The 22,901-nt window shown below is 40.1% G+C and overlaps 1 protein-coding gene across 1 annotated transcript in view; it reads left to right on the forward strand.

The window, feature by feature from the left end:
* The window catches only part of las1l (LAS1 like ribosome biogenesis factor), a 72,942-nt gene that overhangs the window by 13,219 nt on the left and 36,822 nt on the right, over window positions 1-22,901 (forward strand). Inside the window, exons 4-8 of the mRNA XM_067997113.1 lie at window positions 2,949-3,030; window positions 7,543-7,698; window positions 13,091-13,137; window positions 16,477-16,586; window positions 21,939-22,024. Of these exons, the coding sequence (XP_067853214.1) occupies window positions 2,949-3,030; window positions 7,543-7,698; window positions 13,091-13,137; window positions 16,477-16,586; window positions 21,939-22,024 (481 nt within the window). The remainder of the gene's footprint in view (window positions 1-2,948; window positions 3,031-7,542; window positions 7,699-13,090; window positions 13,138-16,476; window positions 16,587-21,938; window positions 22,025-22,901) is intronic.

The following is a 22,901-nucleotide window of genomic DNA, read 5'->3' on the forward strand; positions in this document are numbered from 1 at the left end:
CTCGCCGGCCATGCTGTCCACCTCTGACACGTGGAGCTCCACAACACAGTGCTGTGACACATCCACCTGCACAGCAGGAGAGAGGGCAACCGCAGAGAGAGATGCGTCGCAGAGGGCACTACGCTCGCCACAGGGTCCACAGACCGAGGCTCAGCTTCCGTGGACATCTGCAGCCTCCTTCGTGCCGCGCTGCTCCCGGCTGGCCCAAGCACTATCTTCTTACCTGTCGCTGTCAATGTCACCACTGCCCTCAACAACTTCTCCACATCCTTCCAAGGTGCCACCGGGGACATCGCCGACGTCTCAGTCGTCTGCACAAAAGAGCCCTGCAAATACACCTACACCCACTCTGCAGTGACACAATGGGTGGCATCAGTTGTAAGTCTTCATAGTAATCCTCAGGAAAGGGCATTATTGCACAAACCAGACAAGATTCGCAAAGACGTGGCAGTAGTGGTGCCAATATAATATGTTATGTGAGTTGATCAGAAATGAAATATAGGTAAACACCATGACAAACCCTCAAACACCTTTCATGCTCACAACACGTTTGCCTTACGCTTCCTACTGCACATATGTGATGCATGCCCTGTGGCTGCAGCACAGGTATTGGCAGTTTGAGTGAGGCTGACCGTGAAAGAGATGCATCAGAGGGTGAGTATGAGATAGAGCCATGAGATTGTATGAGGATTGGGTTGAGTGGTAGTGGTGGGATGAGTACTGGCAAGGTAAGTAAGTGCAGGTAAGATGAGCCTTGATTGGGTGTGAGGGGTGATGTGATAGAATAGTGTTGGCAGTGCAGAAGGAGATGTGGGGTGGGGGCGGTGATGTGGCAGATGGAGTGTAGGGGAATGAGTAAATGTACTCACTTCGGCTGACCTACTTAGGTGATTGAAGCGCCTCCTGCACTGTATGCAGGTGCGCGATATGTTGGTGTTGCTGGTGACCTCCTCTGCCACCTCGAGCCAGGCCTTCTTGGTGGCAGAGGCAGGCTGCTTCCTCCTGCCCGCCGGGGGGAAAATCTCTCTCCTCCCCCCCCCCCCCCCACCCTCCTCCTCCTCCTCACCCCACCCAATGATACCTGGAGTGAGGCATCATTAAAACTGGGAGCAGCCTTCCCCCCGGGCTGCTCCATGCTGTAATTTTTCCTATTTTCTGCAGCATCTGTCAGTGGAGGACTGCTCCTTTAAGTATAGCTCCTTCAGCTGACAGACCTTGCTGCGCATGCGCAATCCGCCTGCCGCGCAGCTTACCAGCGGGAAACCCGGAAGCACAGGTAAGTGGTTCCAATTATCCTGTAATTGCGTGCGGAGCACCCCGATTTCACTGGGCACGTTACCCACACGCCCAGTTGACCCTCCGCTGAGAACCCACCGCCCTGCTAATATCAAGCCCATAGTGTATGTGTTCACAATATCTGTTCTGTGAACTGACTTCTGTGGAGGTAAGTCTGTATTTGGCTCCTTAACTCGATGAGCATCTTTGCCAAATTCTATGAATGGAACCAACGTTAACTACTCAAAATTGTCAAATAGTTGACAATGTTTAAAACAAGTTAAGATTTATAACCTCAATCTCAATAAACTGTTGAGACAAGGGATTAAAGTCAGGGCTACAATATTTATTTACTCAGCATTCCACAGGCATTTTGTACGTTATTCCAAACATTAACCACAGTTGGGTGGTACGTAAATTATTTAGGTCTAATATATGAAATGTGTGTGATCAACATAGTTTCTCTGTTGCGTGTTTTCCATCTTGTGAATGCTTAGAGAAAGGAGTTCATCTTTTGTGAGTTTCGTTCATTGGATTCTTGCCAAAGCTGATTTGTTCACTATCAACCGCCTCCTTAAATCCCTATCCCCTGCCCCTCATCCTCACCTCTAACCATAAGTGGGAGGAGCTTGTGGATTTTTTCATCTCCAAGATAGAAACCATCTATTTAGCTGCCTCTGCTGTCCAACCCCCTTCTTTCTTTTTGCTCACCAATCCAAACCTCGCCACCATAGCTCTGAATCCCCATCTCTTTGGTTTCTCATCCATTTTCTGCATGCCCTTTCTGGGCTTGCCAGGTTGTGAATTTTTGGAATTCTCTACTCCAGAGGGCTGTGGATGCTGAACCGTTGAATATGTTCAAGGCTGAGATAGATTTTTGGACTCTAGGGGAATCAAAGGATACGGGGATCGGGTGGGAAAGTGGAGTTGAGGTCGAAGATCAGCCATGATCTTATTGATTGGTGGAGCAGACTCAAGGAGCCATGTGGCCTGCTCCTGCTCCTATTTCTTATGTTCTTATGTCCATGGATATGGAGGATAAATGTAATGCCCCAACTACTGCCTTGGCTGGAATCAGCTAACTTGCCGTAAACCAGGGGTTATACTCGGGACTTCCTGGTCTTTATGGCTGAGTAGTACCCACTAAACCACCAGGAGAGAGACTTTTCATGTATAGTTTCAGATTTAGTATGTGACTTTAAATAAACAAATGTTTAAATAAGAATATTCTTGGGATTTTTTTTTTAAGTCTCCCCCTAATTGTTTCCTATGCTAGTCTCCAATCTCGTAATGTCCTCCTGGATACTCCTATTTTGATTTTTCCCATCTCTGGAAGATGTTAGGTTTCCACAAAAGACCAAGGACTCGGGAGTGAGGTATCAAACCTGCCACTGCACCCTGTGTTTTTATTCTTGCTGATCGTTTGAGAAGTAACCTTGGGAAACTGGATGGTGCAGTGGGTTAGCTATTGACCTTCTCCCTATGAGACTTGGGTTTGAATCCAGTCCGGATTATTGGGATGAAAGTTTCTTCTGTCTGGTTGATGATAAAATGATTTTGGACAGTTTCAATCCAACATGGACCAAGAGCACACAATTTGTTTCCAATTTAGCAATAATTAGGATGCTGTTGTGAAAATGATGTTTACAGAAATTTCTTTTTTTTTTCTTCAGATGAACATACCAGAGTGGATAGTAAATCTACGACATGAATTGACTCACAGGAAACTCCCCACATTAACATGGTGCAGGAAAGGTAAATAAATCCTTAGACATTTGCTAGCTGTGTTACCCTATCCTCTATGCAATCCCAGTTCCCTGGGCACTGCCAGCTGTCCAATAACTTGCTCAAGAGTTCATTCTGCCTACGCGAATCTAGATGGGGGGGTGCGATAGGCTACTCATTTGTGGAGGGTGTCAAGCTTGATCCTGATCACCTAACATCCACACATGCACACGCTCCAAAGATCAGAAATGGGAATCCTGGTTGACTTTTTAAAAAAAAAATTAGTTTGACTTTTTCTCCCTCTCCTCACCCCCATGTTGTTAAAGCTAATTGTTACATCCCAACTGCGGACTCAGTTTATTTTAAAATGCAGCATTCTTTTATTAAAATGCTTCATGAATAATTTATTCAAATCAACTAACCCGAGTTATGTGTTTTTCTGTAAACTGAGCCTTTTACTGAAAATAAGAATCAGGAGTGAGAATCCTGACTGATTTTTTTTTCCTCCCTCCCTATCCTAGGAAAATGAGGCCAATTTTAGTACTCTACTATTACTCTTCTTGAGATCAGCTGACTCAGCACTACATGGAAATCAATCCCAGGACTTACCTGGACTGTGAGGCTCAGTTAGGCATTGCCTTCACTAATTGAGCTGTTAAAGAGGCTAAATACCAGATTCAAAACCAAGGCAGAATACTACTTAAAGTTTCAATATAACCCCCCAAGAAAGCTGCTGCCACAGCTTTAAGACAAACTTTAACCTTCAAAATGTAACCAAATTGCTTTAACATGTATTCAACTTGCAATGATTTTATTGCAGTGATTATAATGTATGTTTTTATTGTTTTTTCCACTGGAGTTGAGTGTTCAATTTGCAGCAATTGCTCTTGTATTTGAGTAGGTGTGGTAAGCTGTTCCCGTATCAACTTTTCCACCACCAGCCATAACGTAGTGTTATTGAAACAGAAGGCAATTAACGTCACAAGATTAGAGAAAAGGACTGTGTTCTTATCCTGAAGTGGCTAATTTTAGAGGTTTATTGGCCTTTATTGAACCCTTATTGCTACATGTTGTTTGAACTGAATCTATCTTTTAAAAATAATTGCATGTATATCTGCTGTATCACACTATCTTACCGTATTTCTGCACCTAAAGTAGTAAGTGTGAATATATTGACTGGCTGTTTCTTTTATCTTTTTTCTCTCTTCTCCCCATCTCTTTTGAAGGTGCTAACTTTTGTTGGGTTGCAGTTCAGTGGGTCCTGGCTATCTTCTGCTACTTTGCCTAAGTGTTCAATCTTTATTATGTGAGCCTGGACAGTGAGTGTCAGCAGGGTACTCATGGTGCGGGCCATCTCTTTTGAGCAGATCCTGTCCACACCCCACGTCCATCTATACACTTTACAGCAGGGGCCACTGGATATTGATCAAGGGCAGCAATCATGGCTTATTTTGTTTTTTTTTCTCCACCCCTCCTATTCTTGGCATAATGGCACTCGGGAGAGTTGTGGTGCTCCTACTGGTTTGCTCAGCTAACTTAACACAAACTAAGAATCAACCTTGGGACTTTCTAGGTCTGTATGGCTCAGTTCCACATTTGGTGTTGTACTGGTTATATTCTCAATTGGTAATACTGCTTTTCATTTTATTGAGGTGGCCATTAAAACTTGCTGTTGATTTTTCACTTTATATTGCACATTGGGCATTTTCAAGCAGTGAATGGGCAGGCTATTTGATGGTGGAAAGTATGTCTCCAAGTACCATATTGACAGGCTGTTTGACCGTTGAAAGCATTATAGCTGAGCCTGTTCTTTGGGTAGAAATTGGTGTTTGGCCACGTGTATGGTTTTGATTTTCCTGCCAATTACCTCAGATAATGTTCAAAAAAAAATGGCAGCTGTAAAACTTCAAAAAATATTTGAGCCATTTTATTGGTAGCTGGTTCCAGACTGCTGATTCTTCTCTGGTTTTAAACCTCTTGGCATTAAATGGTTTCCTTACTTGCTTTTAAAAAATCTGTTCATTAGTAGGTTCCCTACCTGTTTAGATGTGATTTGTTGCTGAGTGTGAAGCATACTTTGCATTTGTGAACAGATGTTGCTCTTTCATGTGACTGATGCAACAGGTTACATATACCTTGTGGGAAAAAATACTTCTAAAACTCTACTTCCTCTTTAATATTGTAAATGTAATTGAATTTAAACTGTAAACGAATTGTATGTCAGTTTCAGAATCTTGATTTTATTGTGGTTCTGTTTACTCCTTTCCCCACAATGCAAGTGTAACCAAATTTTGGGGGTCAAAGTAGAAAGTAAAGAACTACATTAACTTCCATTTCTTGAGAGGTCCTTTGATGACTTAGTGAGTAAAGGCATTGGTATACATACCAGAAGTTTCCAGGTTTGATTACTTTCTGTACTGTGTAAACTGATCTCAGCCAGGGTGGTTACTAGGGGAGGAATAATTGGCTTCAGTGTCCCTGTCAAGGAAATAAATATCAGCCAGGGTTACTTCTGATTGCTACCCTGCTGCAAACTATGTATATATATGTTGGGTGGGAACAGGATTGGGCTTGGCCTTCCGTGATAACTCATTGTGTAGGCTCACGTGAAGAATAGCCACTTGACAATATGAGAGGGCTGCTGTCTTCTGTTGCTTCAACAATCTAGAGACTTAAAACCCAAGCTTGGGGCCACCTAATCACTATTTGCTGAGTTGTCTCAATTTCTCTTTTACTCCTTTTCAACCTTGGTGTCCTACACTGTGGGGCCTTGGCATCAGTGTGGTTTCTCAATATTGCAATTGGTAACTGTTAAACACCCTATGTGTCATTAAAATGGGGAAGGGGTCAAATCTTTATGCAGTGAGGCTTTATTGTTATGTTTGTGATGATGATTTGTGCTGTGAGCACCAATCTGCAGCAAACCAAATAATTAAGTTGGAAATATTGGAAAAGAGAGAAAAAATTGCAAATGCTAAAATTGCATTCTGAGATAAAACAGAAAATGTCAGAATTATGTATTGCATCTGTTGGTATCTGTGATGTTTTGGTCTATACCTTTATTGCTTGTGCTAGATTTTTAAATTTGATATTGCTACAATGTTACATTCAGTTTCTAAGGGTTAGCTCACAAAGCCACGCAATATATTTTCCTAACATTAGGCCAGCTGTCTGGTTCTCATCCGAACGTTAGTGAGTTGGACTGTTAATTAATAACAAAGGTGATCATTGTTTACAGTCTTGTGATAGAATGGTTTTAAGGGGTGGGGGGGAAACTCAAAACTGCCGTCATCAAAATGACTTGGTTTTGCAAGTTTCTGTAGCTTTGAGACGGTGGGAAAACCCAGTGATCAGCCAGTGCCGAGCATTTTAGGCCCTCAGCAAAGAAGTTTTTCATTCAATGTTGATAGATGGCCATCCTGACTTAATCAAACAGTGAAAGATGTGTGGTTTCCTTACAGCTCAGAGAGGGAGCCTCTCCCTCTCCAGGATGGCATCTCAATCCAAGCAGCCTGTAGCAGAAAAATAGAGTCAGATAACTTAGGAATAGCTAGCTTGTAAGTGAACCTGCACTTATGGTGTTAGTAAGATTAAATCTTTATTTTTTTCATGAAATGAGTACAGGGAAATGACCTAATCACCCTGAAAACTGTATTCTGTTTGTTCATGTATCTTGTCTAAAATAAACCAGTTTATTGGTTTGTAATTGTAACTCATCTTGCTAGAGTGCTTTTCAGTCTGCCTTCCACAAAGACAGGAGAACGCACATTGTAGCATGTGCAATATTACAGTAGCTGGTATATGCAGGAAGTGTTGCATGTTATGATCTCCAGCTTATGCTATTGCTTAACTAGATTGGGAGGTTCACTTATGGGAGTGACTGGTGACAATGGATCTGAGAGAATAATGCAGAACCTGAAAATTTGTGACAGCATCTGTAAAGGGAAAAGAAGTTAACTTTTCAGGTGTAGACCCTTTTATAGAAAAAAAAACTTCAAAATATTTGACGATTCAAAGCAATAGCAAGCAGACGACAGCAGAGGGCACTGTTCTGCTGTTAATGCTCTCCTTTTAAACTTGTTTTTTGTGCCATATGGTGTTTTGAGTTATCAGTTACAGCCATAGTTAACTAAGATCTGACTGTACATTTAATTTCCTAAAGGGAAAAAGAAATAATTTCAAGACCAGGTGGTATCGCTTAAGAGAATTTGCCTTTGATACAAGGGAATTCACTTAACTACTTTTTATTGCCAACAGCATTCATCCTTTTGCCGGAATAACATGGGATTACAATTTATTAGAATGATTAATATGAAGCTTTGTATTTCCTTGCTTCCATGCTTGCCATTGCAGTTCTTGGTGTGACAAGTTGGACTTTTAAAAACTTTCTTCAAGACTTTTTCCTCAAATGCAAGATGCAACTTTGAAATAAAATTTAAATTTGCATGTGGTAATTTTTATGTAATGTAATTTTACATTGTTCTTTCTGTAGTGGATGTGCAAGCTCAAATAATTTTGCAGTGATTTTTGTTTCTTCCTAAGGTTGTGAGTTTGTTTTGGAGTGGCTTCGGCAGGAGTACTGGAATCGACAGCTGGGAAACAATCTTGTGGATAACTGGGTCTTGGACTCGCAGGAAGAAGAGGAAGGTGATGATGAAGCCCAACGACAGGAGGAACTGAAACAGAAAGAATTATACGGTTGGTACATGAAAGCTTTGAAAATGAGCGTTTTAGCCATTACCATTTACGTGTTATGGCAAATAATTTGTTATTACTTAGATTTGCTCAGAAGCTGGATTTTTATTCCCTCAAATTTTTCATACATAAGCATGGTACTCAGTTGGAAATCATTTTATACATTTTAAGTGTAGAAATCTGTAGGATTTATTGTGCTGCTCCAAATTGCTTGCCTTACTTGTTAATTGATGCACGGTAAGGCAATATGATTTCATCCTTCCTATAGTATCCTCGCATGCTTTCTGGAAGCCAGTATCTATTCCTTCTCCAATGTTTTGCCATTCTGATCCCCTTAATTTTGTATTGGACTTGTCTTCTCCAGATATGTCTTGCAGGGGTATGGTTCCATGGATCTGGGCACCCTCTGAGACCTATCCCAAGTGATTTTAGTTCATGTGTGTACCTTGATAAGCTATGTGTCATGGGGAAGAGCACAGTGGACCTAATTCTATCCTAACCAATATGTCTAAACATGCTCCTTCCCAGCAGGCATGACTGAATAGCAATTTGGAGGGAGGATTCTGGCTGATTTCTTTTTACTCTCCTTAGTAAAAAGTTAAAGTTAAAATTAAAAGCACTATATCTGAATGCACAAAACATTCGTTACAAGATAGATGGATTAATGGCACCAATAGAGATGAATGGGTTTGATCTAGTAGCCATTACGGAGACGCGGTTGCAGGGTGACCAAGGTTGGGAACTAAATATTCCAGGGTACTTGACATTTTAGAAAAGACAGGCAAAATGGAAAAGGAGGGGGGGTTGGAGGAAGTGCCCTGATAATAAAGACAGTAGTGAGAAAGGATCTTAGCTCAGAAAATCAGGATGTAGAATATGTATGGGTGGAGCTAAGAAATAACAAAGGGCAGAAAACACTGGTGGGAGTAGTTTATAGGCCCCGTAACAGTAGTTATAATGTTGGACAGAGTATAATTGGGAAATTAGAGGAGAATGTAACAAGGATAATGCAGTAACCATGGGGGACTTCAATCTTCATTTTGGACTGGGCACATCAAATTGACAAAAGTATTTTGGAGGATGAGTTCATGGAATGCATTTGAGACAGTTTTCTGGAACAATATGTCGAGGAACCAACTAGGAAACAGGCTATTTTAAATCTAGTATTGTGTAATGAGACAGGGTTAATTAATAATCTTCTAGTAAAGGATCCTCTGGGGAAGAGTAATCATAATATGATAGAATTTCATATTGAATTTGAGAGTGATGTAGTTAAGTCCAAAACTAGGGCTTAAATTTAAACAAAGCCAATTACGTAGGTATGAGGGGTGAGTTAGCTGAGGTGGATTGAGAAATTAGATTAAAAGATAGGATGGTAGATAAGCAATGGCGAATATTTAAAGAAATAATTCATTATTCTCAACGAAAGTACATTCCCTTGAGGAATAAGAACTCCATGGGAAAAGTGGTCCAACCGTGGCTAACTAGAGAAGTTAAGGATAGTGTTAGATTAAATGAAGAGGCTTACAATGGTTGCCAAAAAGAGTAGTAAGCCTGAGAATTGGGAGGATTTTAGAAATCAGCAAAGGATGACCAAGAAATTGATGATCAGGGAGAAAATTGAATGAGAGTAAACTAGCAAGAAATACAGAAACAGATTGTAAGAGCTTCTCCAAGTATGTAAAAAGGAAGAGATTAGCAAAAGTAAACATGGGTCCCTTAGATGCAGAAACAGGAGAAATTATAATGGGGAATAAGGAAATGGCAGAGACATTAAACAAATATTTTCTATCTGTCTTCACAGTAGAAGACACAAAAAACACACTGGAAATAATGGGGAAGCAAAGGTCTAATGAGAGTGAGGAACTTAAAGTAATTACTATTAGTAAAGAAAAAGTACTGGAGAAATTAATGGGACTAAAAGCCAACAAATCCCCTGGACCTGATGTCCTAGGATTTTAAAAGACGTGGCTGCAGGGATAGTGGATGCATTGGTTTTGATCTACCAGAATTCCCTAGGTTCTAGAACGGTCCCCGTGGATTGGAAAGTAGCAAACGTAACCCTGCTATTCAAGAAAGGAGGGAGAGAGAAAACGGGGAACTATAGGCCAGTTAGCCTGACATCAGTAGTAAGGAAAGTGTTACAATCTATTATTAGGGACGTGGTAACAGGGCACTTAGAAAATCATATGATTAGGCAGAGTCAACAATGTTTTATGAAAGAGAAATTGTATTTGACAAATCTATTAGAGTTTTTTGAGGGTGTAACTAGCAGAGTAGATAAGGGGGAACCAGTGGATGTAGTATATTAGGATTTTTAAAAGGCATTCGATAAGGTGCCACACAAGAGGTGATTACACAAGATCAGGGCTCATGGGATTGGGGGTAATATATTAGCATGGATTGAGGATTGGTGGATGGGCAGAAAATGGAGAGTAGAATAAACGGGTCATTTTCGGGTTGGCAGGTTGTAGCTAGTGGGGTGCTGCAAGAATCAGTGCTTGGGCCTCAGCTATTTACAATATATATCAATGACTTAGATGAAGGGACCGAGTGTAATGTATCCAAGTTTGCTGACGATACAAAGCTAGGTGGAAAAGTAAGCTGTGAGGAGGATGCAAACAGGCTGCAAAAGGATATAGACAGGTTAAGTGATTGGGCAAGAAGATGGCAGATGGAATATAATGTGGGGAAATGTGAAATTATCCACTTTGGTAGGAAGAATAGAAAAGCAGAATATTTTTTAAAAAGCGACAGACCAGTGAATATTGGTATTCAGACGGATTTGAGTGTCCTTGTACTCGAATCACAGAAAGTTAACATGCAGGTGTACAGCAAGCAATTAGGAAAGCAAATGGTATGTTACCTTTATTGCAAGGGGGTTGGGGTGTAAGAGTAAGGAAGTCTTGCTGCAATTATATAGGGCTTTGGTGAGACCACACCTGGAGTACTGTGTACAATTTTGGTCGTCTTACCTAAGGAAGGATATACATGCCATGGAGGGGGTGCAAAGAAGGTTCACTAGATTGATTCCAGGAATGAGTGGGTTGTCCTATGAAGAGAGATTGAGTAGAATGGGCCTATATCCTCTGGAGTTTAGAAGAATGAGAGGTGATCTCATTGAAACGTATAAAATTCTTAGAGGGCTTGACAGGGTAGATAGTGAGAGGCTGTTCCCCCTGGCTGGAGAGTCTAGAACTAGGGGTCATAGTCTTAGGATAAGAGGTCGGACATTTAGGACTGAAATGAGGAAACATTTCTTCACTCGGGGTTGTGAATCGTTGGAATTCTCTACCCCAGTGCGCTGTGGATGCTCAGTCGTTAAGTATATTCAAAACTGAGATCGATAGATTTTGGATACTAAGGAAATTAAGAGATACGAGGATCGGGTGGGAAAGTGGAGTTGAGGTAGAAGATCAGCCATGATCTTATTGGATGGTGGAGCAGGCTCGAGGGGTCATATGGCCTGCTCCTGCTCCTATTTCTTATGTTCTTTTGTACCTCGGGTACTGAGGGCAATCTTAGTGCCCTAGCTACGATAAACTAACTAGGAATTAGATCTGGGACATTATGGTGTGTGTAGCTTAGTGATGCATTTACCAATTCCTTTACCCACTGGGCCATTGATAGAACTCCTCCAAATACTTAATTCATTTGACTTTTAAAATGTGTTGTGCAGTGTGAAAAATCTGACATTAAGGGAGGAATGAGCAAAATTAGATGTGACTATTCCAGCATAGAAGCTTTGAAAGCTAGCATTTTTTAAAAATGCAGATAGTACTTAACTATTATCTAAAATACTGCGGCATCAAGTTGTGTATTACAATTGGACGAATGTGCTTTAATTTTGAATTGAATTATCCAAACTAAGAAAATGCTGAAAAGGCAGTCATATATTGTACATTATTGTTTTACAGTGTTGTAATTCACTTTTGAAGTGGTACTGGAAACATAAAGGAGCGTCCAGTGGTTTGACAGGTTTATACAGCGAGTAGTTGAGTCATACAGACCAGTAAGGTCTGAGATTCAATTCTTGATCTCTGCTGTTAGTGCATGTTGTCTTGGGTGACAGTTGGGAAGCTACACTGCGCCTAAGCTTGGTAGAGGAAAGTCAAGCAGGGGGTTTCCCTTGCGTATCACTGCATTGTGACACCCAGCTGTAGGTGCTTGTGTATGGACGTGGGGTGGAGACAGGGTTGGGCTTGGCTGTAATGCCCTCTACAAGCAAATAGCCCGTGAACATTTGCTGCCAAGGCCAACACTTAATTAATGGCCACTTGGGCAAGCTGCCTGTTGAACTGTGCCACAGTATGAGAGGATCACCTTCATAAAGGCTGGAAAAATGTGTGTAGAAGGAAAAATATCTTATTTTACCCATGGTGAATAAGTTAAGTAAAAATGACCTGAAGATAGTAGGAGAGTGCGGGTTGATGTAAACTTGGCAAATATACCAACCGTTGGAAGATTTACATATCTTTGTTAACACTTTTTTTCATAAAAATTTAGAATCTCTTACTTTTTAGTCACCACATTCTGTTGTACCAGAGCAAGAAAGAAAGAACTTGCATTTATATAATGTCTTTCACAACTTTGGGCCGTCCCAAAGCACTTTACAGCCAAAGGAGTACTTTTGAAGTGTAGTCACTGTTGTAATGTAGGAAATGTGGCAGCCAATTTGTGCACAGCAAGGTCCCACAAACAACAGTGTGATGATGACCAAATAATCTGTTTTAGTGATGTTGGTTGAGGGATCTTCAGTTTCTTCTGTTCTGTCCTGAACAGGGCTCTGGCCTAGTAAGGTTCCACAAGTGTCTGAAACTTTCCAGTACCTTGCCCAAGAGACAATTCCTCATGTAAGGCTACAGCCTAACTTTTGGCAAGCTATTCATCTGTGGATGTGGAGGGCATTACTGTTAGGTCTGGTCTTGCTTTTACCCGATTTCCATACATGTGGATGTGCTTTTCAGCAGGGTCTTTGGGTAGCAATCAGGAGGAGGAGCCCAGGCCAATTCTGTTTTTTGTTTTTCTCCTCCCCGCCCCCCCACCTCCCCCCCTCCCCCCCTCCTCCCCCCCACCTCCCAATTTCAGAACACTGAAGCCAGTTGATACTCTGTTACTGTTGTAACTGAGATAAGCTATCTAAGCACATTCTGGGGATCACACCTGGGGCTGTCTGGTTGTGTACTACATAGTTGGTATTTTTACCCATTGGGGGAAGATTGTAATATGGCAGGTTTTGAATTTGACCACAGAAAGCAACCCATGTGTAGTAATAAAATGTTTGATAGTTTCAAAATTTTAATGCTAATATGAAACACTTGGTTAGAAAGCACCAGTTTTAATAATCCAAGTAAAATCTCCCTAATGTAATATTTTCCCCCTGTTGTTCCCCCAGACAAAGCCAGAGAACTGCTGACTTCCTTTGAAAAAGAACAATTCCAGGTATGATACTAATCTAGGAAGATTTATGTTTCTAATTCAATTCCCGTAATTCACCTTTGCAAAACCTGAAGTAATTTGTGGCTTTTGTTCAGTACAAGGAAATGAACAGTTTAAGGAGTAAGTACTTGTACAGTTATTTTTAAATAAATTGAAGAAAAAAGACTTGCATTTATATGGCACAAACTTTGAAATGTGTCGGAGCACTTCACTGACAGCAAATTAAAGGTCAGCTATTGTTATGTGGGGAAAAAATGTCAGTCACTTTGTGCACAGGAAGATCCCACAAACATCCATGAGTTTCATGACTAGCTCGTCTGTTTCTGATGATATTTGTTGAGGGAGGAATGTTGGCCAAGATGATGGGAGAACTCCCTGCTCCTTTTCAAGCAGTGCCACGGGATCTTTAACATCCAGGCAGACAGGACATCTCATCTGAGAGACAGCATCTCTGATAATGTAGCACTTCCTCAGTACTGCACTGAAGTGTTAGCCTAGATATTGAGCTAGAGTTCTGTTGTGGGCCTCACTCTGACAACCTTCTGACTCGGGTGAATGTTCCCAACTGAGCCAAGCTGACAAGATTATCAGAGGATATTCTGTACTTTGACATGCACTTGACTTTCTTCTGAATATTCCCAGGGCATTTTGAAAACAGCTAGGCTATAGTCTATCCTAACATGCACTTAATACAGCACCATACTAACCTACATTTGTAGATTTTAAAAAATATTTATGAAGTTGCTTATACATGGTAACGGTCATCATTCCATTCATTTTCTTTGGTCCTATGATCAAAATTGAAGGATGGCACTCTCAAAATGGTGGGAGGAATGTTCTTTTTATTTGAATTTTGTAAGTGGGAGATTCCCTGAAATGGGCTAGACTTGATTTATGAATGTCATCTTGATTCAACTGGGACTGTCCTGTCTGAACCAGAAGGTAGCTTTGCCTCTATTATCTTGCTCGGTAGTTTATTCCATTGCATATTTGTTTCAAATATTTACCACATTGCCAATATGTCTTCCTGATAAATTTACATTTTCCTAATTTCCATCCATGTTCCCATGTCTACTTTCTTAGTGTACATTCAAATATTCTAAATTAACCTTATTTATGGTATCTAATTATATAAAATTAACAATATAATTAACCTTTTTCATTTTAACTTGGCTCAGTTTATAGCAATCAAAAGGTGATGGATTTAAACCCCAGACAGGATCAAAGCACGTTGTCTAGGCTGACACACTCTCCATTACTGAGATAAAATTACATTGTTGGAGATGCTGTTCTTTGGATTAAACTAATGCCCCATCTGCCTGTTCTGCGGCTTAAGTGGATGTTTAAGAATTTCGTGGCACTATTTGAAAAAGAGCAGGACGTTCTCATGTCCTGTCCAACAAAAAAAACAGATTAATTGGTCATTCATCTCATTGCTGTTTTTTAGAATCTTGCAATTTGTAAAATGGCTGCTGGATAAAGCATTATATAAATGCAAGTCTGTTTTCTCCTTTTTATGTTTTCTCTCCCCCTCTTCCTTTTATTGTTTTATTCCATTCCTTCAAATAGAGTTGACTGGGTGCAAGTGGAAGATTGTATGCAGTAGATTAAGAATTTTTCCAAATTTAATTCAGAATGACTGCTCTATAATGGTTAAAATAAAAAGCTTTTGCCAAAAAAAGAGTTCAACATATACCAACTTCATATTTTCCAGTTTTAATTTTAATTCTTCATTTACTTTGCATGATGAGTTTAAACTTCTTTACTCGAATCGACAGATTGAATTACCGAAGGCTGGCTAGTGCACTTTGATTTTCTTCTAATGTAAGAGTGGAATTGAAATGCTTACCCTGGAGTATGACAAAGGTTGATATATCGTCACATTGATGCTTGGAATAACAGGAACTATAAAGGACTGTTTTATATGCCTGAACTCTTCATTAGACTCCACAAACACAATCAAGAAATATGTTGCAAATTGATACTGAACACATACTCAGAATTTTTTTTGAAATATCTTCATTATCATGGTGGACACTTCTGATGGTTGACCTTTCCTGAAGCCAACAAAAGCAAACAGAGCTTACATCGCCTTGGGACTTTTTAACAAAAAAACACAATATAAGCTTGAAATAGTATTTTAATTATTGTGTTCAGTGGTTTGAGTATTTTGGGTATTAATATTTTTAGATTCTGCTGTGTGAAGAGAAAGTTATGAAAACAAATTTGGTGCAGTCCGTAACCGCCTCGTGGGGGTGGGTGACTTTTTTTGTTGAACATATTTAGAAGGGAATAAACCTGGGAGGAAACTGTGCTGTTATTAATGCAGTACTAATTGCAGATAGCAGACAATCTCTTGGAGTCCAGATAGATGAATTATTACACCTTATTTAATTTTATACTGAAAAATCGATGGAGTGAATGGGGAGGGCAGAATTATTTTCTGAAAATTGAAAGCAGGTATAATTCGTTGGTGACGGCCAACCAATTGTATAAAGACATTTGAACAGCATTAAACCCGCTATGCATTGAGCTATTCTTGTTACAACTTTTTTGATTACTGTAATGTTTTGATATTTTTCCCCTCATCTAATGAAGGAGATGGCTCTGGAGCACAAGCAGTCTGGATAGCTCTCTGATATCTCAGCCAAGTGGCCACTCTGTTGACAGGCTGTTTGACTAAGAAGGGCATCACAGCTGATCCTCAATAAACTGTGCTGAATAACCTGCTGAGTGGGAGATGCAGGGCTAGTTTTACACATGCCTATCCCCATTCTTTGCTGTATGTATTAAGAAGAATCACAACAAAAAAGAAAAACTTTATTTTTTTAGGGGTTAAAAATTGCTGCTTTTAAAATTGAACCAAAAATCAATGATGATAACCAAGTTTCAAATTAGAGTTGTTATCTTTACTGCTGTTTTTGTCTAAAATGTTAAACAATTCCACTTCAGTTTGCAGACGAGGCTTATTGCTCATAAGATAGAATTAGATGAAAGAGAGCCTCCTGCCTGTTTGATCTCATCCTTTCAGAATATCCACACTACTATCTTCCCATTACAACTTTTAATGTCCATCTGGGCAGGCAGGTGTCACGCCAATTTAATGCATCATCTGATGTCTTACCTTACAGTTGAGCAATGAGTCCTTTTTTTTTGTATTTAACAGAAGCAGAGGAAGCAGTTCCGTTTTCGCTTCCCCAAAGAGCAATGAAGAACCAGCTTGAGCATTTTTGTGGTGCTGCCGTGTTATCAGTGGTTTTCAATTTAACCTGGTGTTCTCTCACTACAAATTGGCAGTGCATCTGCTACTTATTATTGAAATTGTGTGCTTTTATTCCCTAGGTTTTGACTGAACAGAAGTTAGTTTCCAAAGCAAAGAGAATCTGGAGTAGCCCACCTCCTGAAGTTGAATGGATTTTGTCACAAGTTAAAAAACATGCTTGGGAAAACAGGTACCTTTTTAGAAATGGAAATTTTATGGTGAAGTTAACGAAGACCAAAATATGCCACTGTAGTCTGCTGTACTTAAAGGGGTCGCCCGCTTAAGACGGAAATGAGGAGGAATTTCTTCTCCCAGAGGGTCGTGAATCTTTGGAATTCTTTACCCCAAAAAGCTGTGGAGGCTGAGTCATTGAATACATTCAAGGCTGAGTTAGACAAATTTTTGATCAGCAAGGAAGTCAAATGATATGGGGAAAGGGCGGGAAAGTGGAGTTGAGGTAAAAATCAGATCAGCCATGATCTCATTAAATGGTGGAGCAGGCTCGAGGGGCCGAATGGCCTACTCCTGCTCCTATCTCTTATGGTCTTATGGGAATGTGTCTTGAAGTGGGGGGAGAGGAGAAGTCTTCCACTGTAGAATGCCTCCACCCAGAGCTCCAAAAGAGTTTTAAATTACATATATGTTGCCTAACCTGAGAGAAGATATTTCTAATCTTGGTTGGTTCATAAGTATCCTTGAGGACCTGTCATGGCCTGGTTGGATACTTTATTTATTGGGCCTATTTCTGGCTTCCATTTAAGTGAGTTTAGGATTGACACCGTTCCCACATTGGGGGCACTATCCTTAAGATCGAATGAGTGAAAGGCTCAGTATCCATCTTGTAGGTGTCTGTAAGGCTCATGGATTCTCACAAACAGGAACTATCTCTTCTCCAGAAAGTAATGTTTGCTTTCCTTAAACTAGTTGATCTCCTGTGACATTGCTAATGAACAGAAAAAAAAGTTTTCATCTTTCTGTAATTGCCTCCTTTTTTCTTTCCCACTCTAATTGTTTTGGCTCCTTCTCTCTTCCATTTGTCTTCCATTCTCTTTTTTTTCCCCTCCTTGTTTCTCATACTTTCTTTCATTGTTGTGTCTGTATTTCTATCTATCTCACTCCACTCTCTGGATTAGAAATTGTTATGTGTTTGGTACATTTTCCGGGTCCAAAATGGGCACCGCAAAGACAAATTCCGCAGTTCGGCGCTAGAAGTGCACACAACACCATATTGATTCGGGTGCTCGATGGGCATCCCTTGTGGCCGCCTGCAACAAACACAGGCATATTTAAGCGATGCCTGCTTTTGTTGCAGGTGGCCACCAGGGATACCTGAATCAGGACCCTTTTTGTTAAATAGGTGTCCATGCGTGCCTGAAATGTCACTTCCTTAACCTGCCCAGTAAATTATAGCGAGAACAATCTCTCAGCTAGTGTCTGCAAATGTAAAATCGAGTGACACTTCTTGTTCTGCAGTGCTGCCCTCTTCTTCTGCTCCTTAAGGGCTGTGTGTAGCTTCTATACCTGAAGTGGAAGAAAGGGACATGAGTTAGCATTTAGTGACCGATGAGTGAGTGGTTATGTAAACCAACCCCTCCAAGGGCCAAAGTACACTATTGCATGAACTAGTTAACCTCTTCTTGCCAAAGCCATTAAAAATGAAGTGGAGATGCCGGTGATGGACTGGGGTTGACAAATGTAAGGAATCTTACAACACCAGGTTATAGTCAAACAGTTTTATTTGAAAATCACAAGCCTTTGGAGGCTTCCTCCTTCGTCAGGTGAAGTGTGGGATTCCTTGAAGGTTATCGCATTTATAGTCCGAGAACAATACCTGGTAATTACAGATAATCTTTCCAACTGCCCGTTGTCAAGGCAATCAAAGTGTTCAGACAGAGAGATGTTACATACAGGACCCCCGAATATACAAACGGCCAGAACAAAAGACAGAGACAGACAGAGAGAGAGAGAGAGAGAGAGAGAAACATCCGAAAGGAAGAGAAAGACAGAGAATGACCCGTTGTATTAAAAACAGATAACTTTTTTTCGCTGGTGGGGTTACGTGTAGCGTGACATGAACCCAAGATCCCAGTTGAGGCCGTCCTCATGGGTGCGGAACTTGGCTATCAATTTCTGCTCGACGATTTTGCGTTGTCGTGTGTCTCGAAGGCTGCCTTGGAGAACGCTTACCCGAAGATTGGTGGCTGAAAGTCCTTGACTGCTGAAGTGTTCCCCGACTGGGAGGGAACCCTCCTGTCTGGCGATTGTTGCGCGGTGTCCGTTCATCCGTTGTCGCAGCGTCTGCATGGTCTCGCCAATGTACCATGCTCCGGGGCATTCTTTCCTGCAACGTATGAGGTAGATAACGTTGGCCGAGTCACAGGAGTATGAACCATGTACCTGGTGGGTGGTGTCCTCTCGTGTGATGGTGGTATCTGTGTCGATGATCTGGCATGTCTTGCAGAGGTTGCCGTGGCAGGGTTGTGTGGTGTCGTGGATACAGAAAGTCAGATACAAAAAGTCATGATCTAACGCTACTTTATTAACACATCCATTTCACGTGATGTGTCTAATCTTCCACAATACTATTCCTTTTTGGATTAAAATACTCTACTTTCTATATCTCTCGGTTCTTGGATACTTGCACTGTTATCTAACACTGTGATATACTTGAAACACTTGATTCCGTAGATTAAACTTTCTTAACCTTCCAAATTTTTGAAATCTTTGTTCGTTTGGAAGCCTTGATTTGCCTGCTCTTTTCTTAAAGCCGTTTCAAACCTTCTGGTTTGTGTGTGAAAAGTAAAATGTCTTATACACTTAATTACAAATATGACTCCTTTGTTCATCTATTTGCTATGTGATCAACCAAAGTGCTTCATTCTACCAAATGGATTTTTTTTTCCTATGGGGTGGGGGGTGTTATTACTGTAAAAAGACGCATGTTAGGGGCCTATGATGGTCGAGCAGACTGCTTGTTGGATGATTCACTGTTTTTCACTGTTTAGACTTGATAAGAAAAAGACTTAATTATTCTCTTACCTATCTGGACAGTGCAACCTATTCTTTCAGTTGCCTTGGCCTGTCAGGTTTCATTCTGCTCAGCCGGTAATTAAAAGCAGCTGCCAGATACAAGAGTACTTTGTGTTCTCTTCTGAGTGTGATAAATACTTGAAGGGGAAAAAATTACAGGAAAGAGCAGGGGAATGGAGCTAATTGGATAGCTCTTTCAAAGAGCCGGCACATGCATGATGGGCTGAATGGCCTCCTCCTGTGCTATACCTACTATGATTACTTCAGCCAAGTGTCATATAGCTTAATTGCTATCTCCATTCACAACCCAATTTGGAAGGAAAATAATCTGTTATACTGCTGGGTATTTTTTCCACAGTTTAAGTGCATACATTATGAAAATTTTACATGCCAACCATGACATTTTACTGAAATTGTTGTCATTACATTAATATGCATCTACACGTGTGCTTACTATTGGCATTCCCCTTCAGTAAATTTCAGTTTGTATTTCAGGAAAGAGTATGATAGAATGGAAAAAAACTACTGTTCAGCTAATCTCTGGTTTAGATATGTATATCATGGGGGTTAAGAACTTCCTTTTTTGGTTTTTAGTTGAAACCACTGAACCTTTTGAGCACCTAAAACTTGAATTTCATTAGTGAAGGAGGATATGAAGTCTGCGTATGCCTGCCCACTCTTTTAATGTGTGTGTATATATATATATATATATATATATGAAAATGAAGGTTTTTCTATCTGTTAAAGTTGCATCCTGTCTCTACTGGCGTGGATTTCCTTTAAATCAATGATCCTGCTAATACGTCAGAGTTTTTAGTACAACAGCTCTTGATGTTATCTTGGGGGACTCCCAGTTTGGTAGCTACCCACATGCGCTACAAACATCCTACAGAAAAATAACAGTAAACTCTTAAACTTTTTAAAAAAAAATAAGTAGTCTTACCAAAATAGATGCGGCCTGTCAGGTGTCTGTCTATTCAGTAAGGGAAATGACTGTCATTTTGACTGTGAAGTTGGAAAATTGCAATAATATTGCTCCTAAATATATCCCTGAGCATGAACATTTCATTACAAAGACTCAAGCTCTCCAGTCTGTGTTGTAAATTGCACAATTATCTACAACGATTATAAAGTTTACATTATTCAGATGAGCTATCAAACCTGGCCCTGTTTTTCACTGGCTTGGGTGGGTGTTAAAAGGTCACCTGACATCATTTGAAGAAGCGCAAAGTCCTTCTGGTGTCCTCACGAACATTCCGCTCTCAATCAATATTGCCCAAAAACAGACTGATCTCATTGCTCTTTATGGCAATATTTGTGTGAAGAATTACTGCTGTGTTTGGCTACATAATGCATTTCAAATTGATTCAACTTACTTGACGAGCTTGAAACTGTTTGCTCTTTACTCTTTTTAAAAAAATTATATTCTGAACACGTAGACAGAAATATTTTTTTCTCTCCAGGACACTAGATTCATTGAACAGTTAGAAGTTCTAATGGAAAGATGTTAGATTTGATATTCGGCATGAGATGACAGGGCCTCATTTATTAAAACATATTTTGTATTAAGATTAAATAGATTGTTAAGTCCTTTATACTGCTCTCAATAAACTTAATACTACCGTATTCCTCCAAATAATGGACTCTTTTCATACAGTGAGCAAACTTCTAAATTCATCACTGATTATGAATTAAACTGTTTGTGATGGGAGCAGAGCTCAGTCATGCCTCATTTCTTTATTCAATTTGTTTTGCTCATGTGACCTAAAGAAAAACTAATGTAATTTCAAAAAGCAAAATACTGCAGATGTCAGAAATCTGAAATAAAAACACAAAATGCTGGAAACACTCGGCAGGTCAGGCAACATCTGTGGAGAAAGGGAGGTAGGGTTAATGTCTCTGGTCTTATGACCTTTCATCAGAATGTAATTTCAAGATTGGCTTCAGGTATTTGTATTTTTTACAAACAAATCTTTTGTTTAGATGTCAGGGATTATATGCTGTAGCGACAATATGCTATGCTGTCTATAGAAATCTGCATCTTCATGTGGGAGCCATATAGAGTAGCTGGTTTCCCTCGGCAATGTAGTTGCTGGCATTTATAAGTTAATTGTATCAGAAACTACCTTGCATACATTAGTATTTCAAAGTTGCTAGTTAGGAGAGAAAACATATCTTTGATTCTGAAGCATCAAAGAAGTTACATACCAGTCGTGATTCCAGTATACTTTGTTTTAGACCCTGACCAAGTGTCATGAGCAAACAACTTAAAAGACAGTCAAGGACCTCATTTTCACACCCCATCTGTTTGAGTGACAGAATTAATTAATATGTTTAATTTCTCTGTAAAAGGGTAATTGTTAGCTTGTGGCACACTATCCCATTCATGTCACACGTTTCAGTTCATAAGGAACACTGGTCTATTTATGGAAATTGCCTTTTTGCTCTGAACAGGAATTTGACTGTTGAGTGGATATTAGAATTGTAACATGGTTCTCTTTAAAATTTACAGAGAGTTGGTAGTGGAAGCACTCCTGGATGATGGATTCCTTATTCCCACAGAGGACCAGCTGAAATCTTTAAACATTGAGTGCCCAGGTAACTCAACAGACTTATAAATCTGCTTGCAATATGTTGCATATCCTACTGAATAAGAAATCTGATTCCTGCGCACAGAGTTACTCTAAAATAAAAAACAATACTTATTGTACCAGAAAGCGAATGATGTTAATCAGTTTAAGGGTAGCTCCCCAGGTGTTCTAGTGGGTAAAGGAACTGTCCTGTGTAGTTATAAACCATACAGACTAGAAAATCCCGGTTTACTTCCCAGTCTGTGCTGTGTTATGTGATCTTATCCGGGGTAATAATTGGCACCGCCCTGAGCTGGGGAGAAGAAAGTCAACCAGGATTTCTGCTCCTGATTGTTATCTAGTAATCCTTACTAGAATATGTGTGTGCGGATGTCCATTGAGAGCAGGATGGAGCTCAGTTTGAAGCTTTCCACAATTGGCCTGCTACCTAGTATAATGGCCATTTAGTAGAGTACTGGAGGGCTGTAGGTGACTGTAGCCCAGGAAGAGTCAACACCTTCATGGGGAGAAAATTGTAAAAATAAATTCAAGATTATTGGCAATGCACTATCAGTCAAATTTTTTTTTTGTTTGTTTTTTGCTCGATGTGCAGTTGCATTGCTATGAAACGCCTTCAGTGTAAACTGTTTAGACTTATCTTGTGAACCTTCTGCCAATCAAAAGTTTACAAGCCTTGAAGTAAGCGATGCCTCATTGCACAGATTCATTCGGCAAATCATTGTCATACTTGATGTCCTTCAACTTTTGAAAGAGTATTATGATACGATTTTAAATTTTAAAAAAAAGTTCCTCTAAATTTACACAAGTGTTAGAAGGAAGAACGGGAGAAAAATGCACAACTAAGTCGTGTTTCTTACTTCATTTATCTAGAATCCCTATCTTAT

The sequence above is a fragment of the Heptranchias perlo genome, chromosome 15 (assembly GCF_035084215.1).
Source record: "Heptranchias perlo isolate sHepPer1 chromosome 15, sHepPer1.hap1, whole genome shotgun sequence".
NCBI lineage: Eukaryota > Metazoa > Chordata > Chondrichthyes > Hexanchiformes > Hexanchidae > Heptranchias > Heptranchias perlo.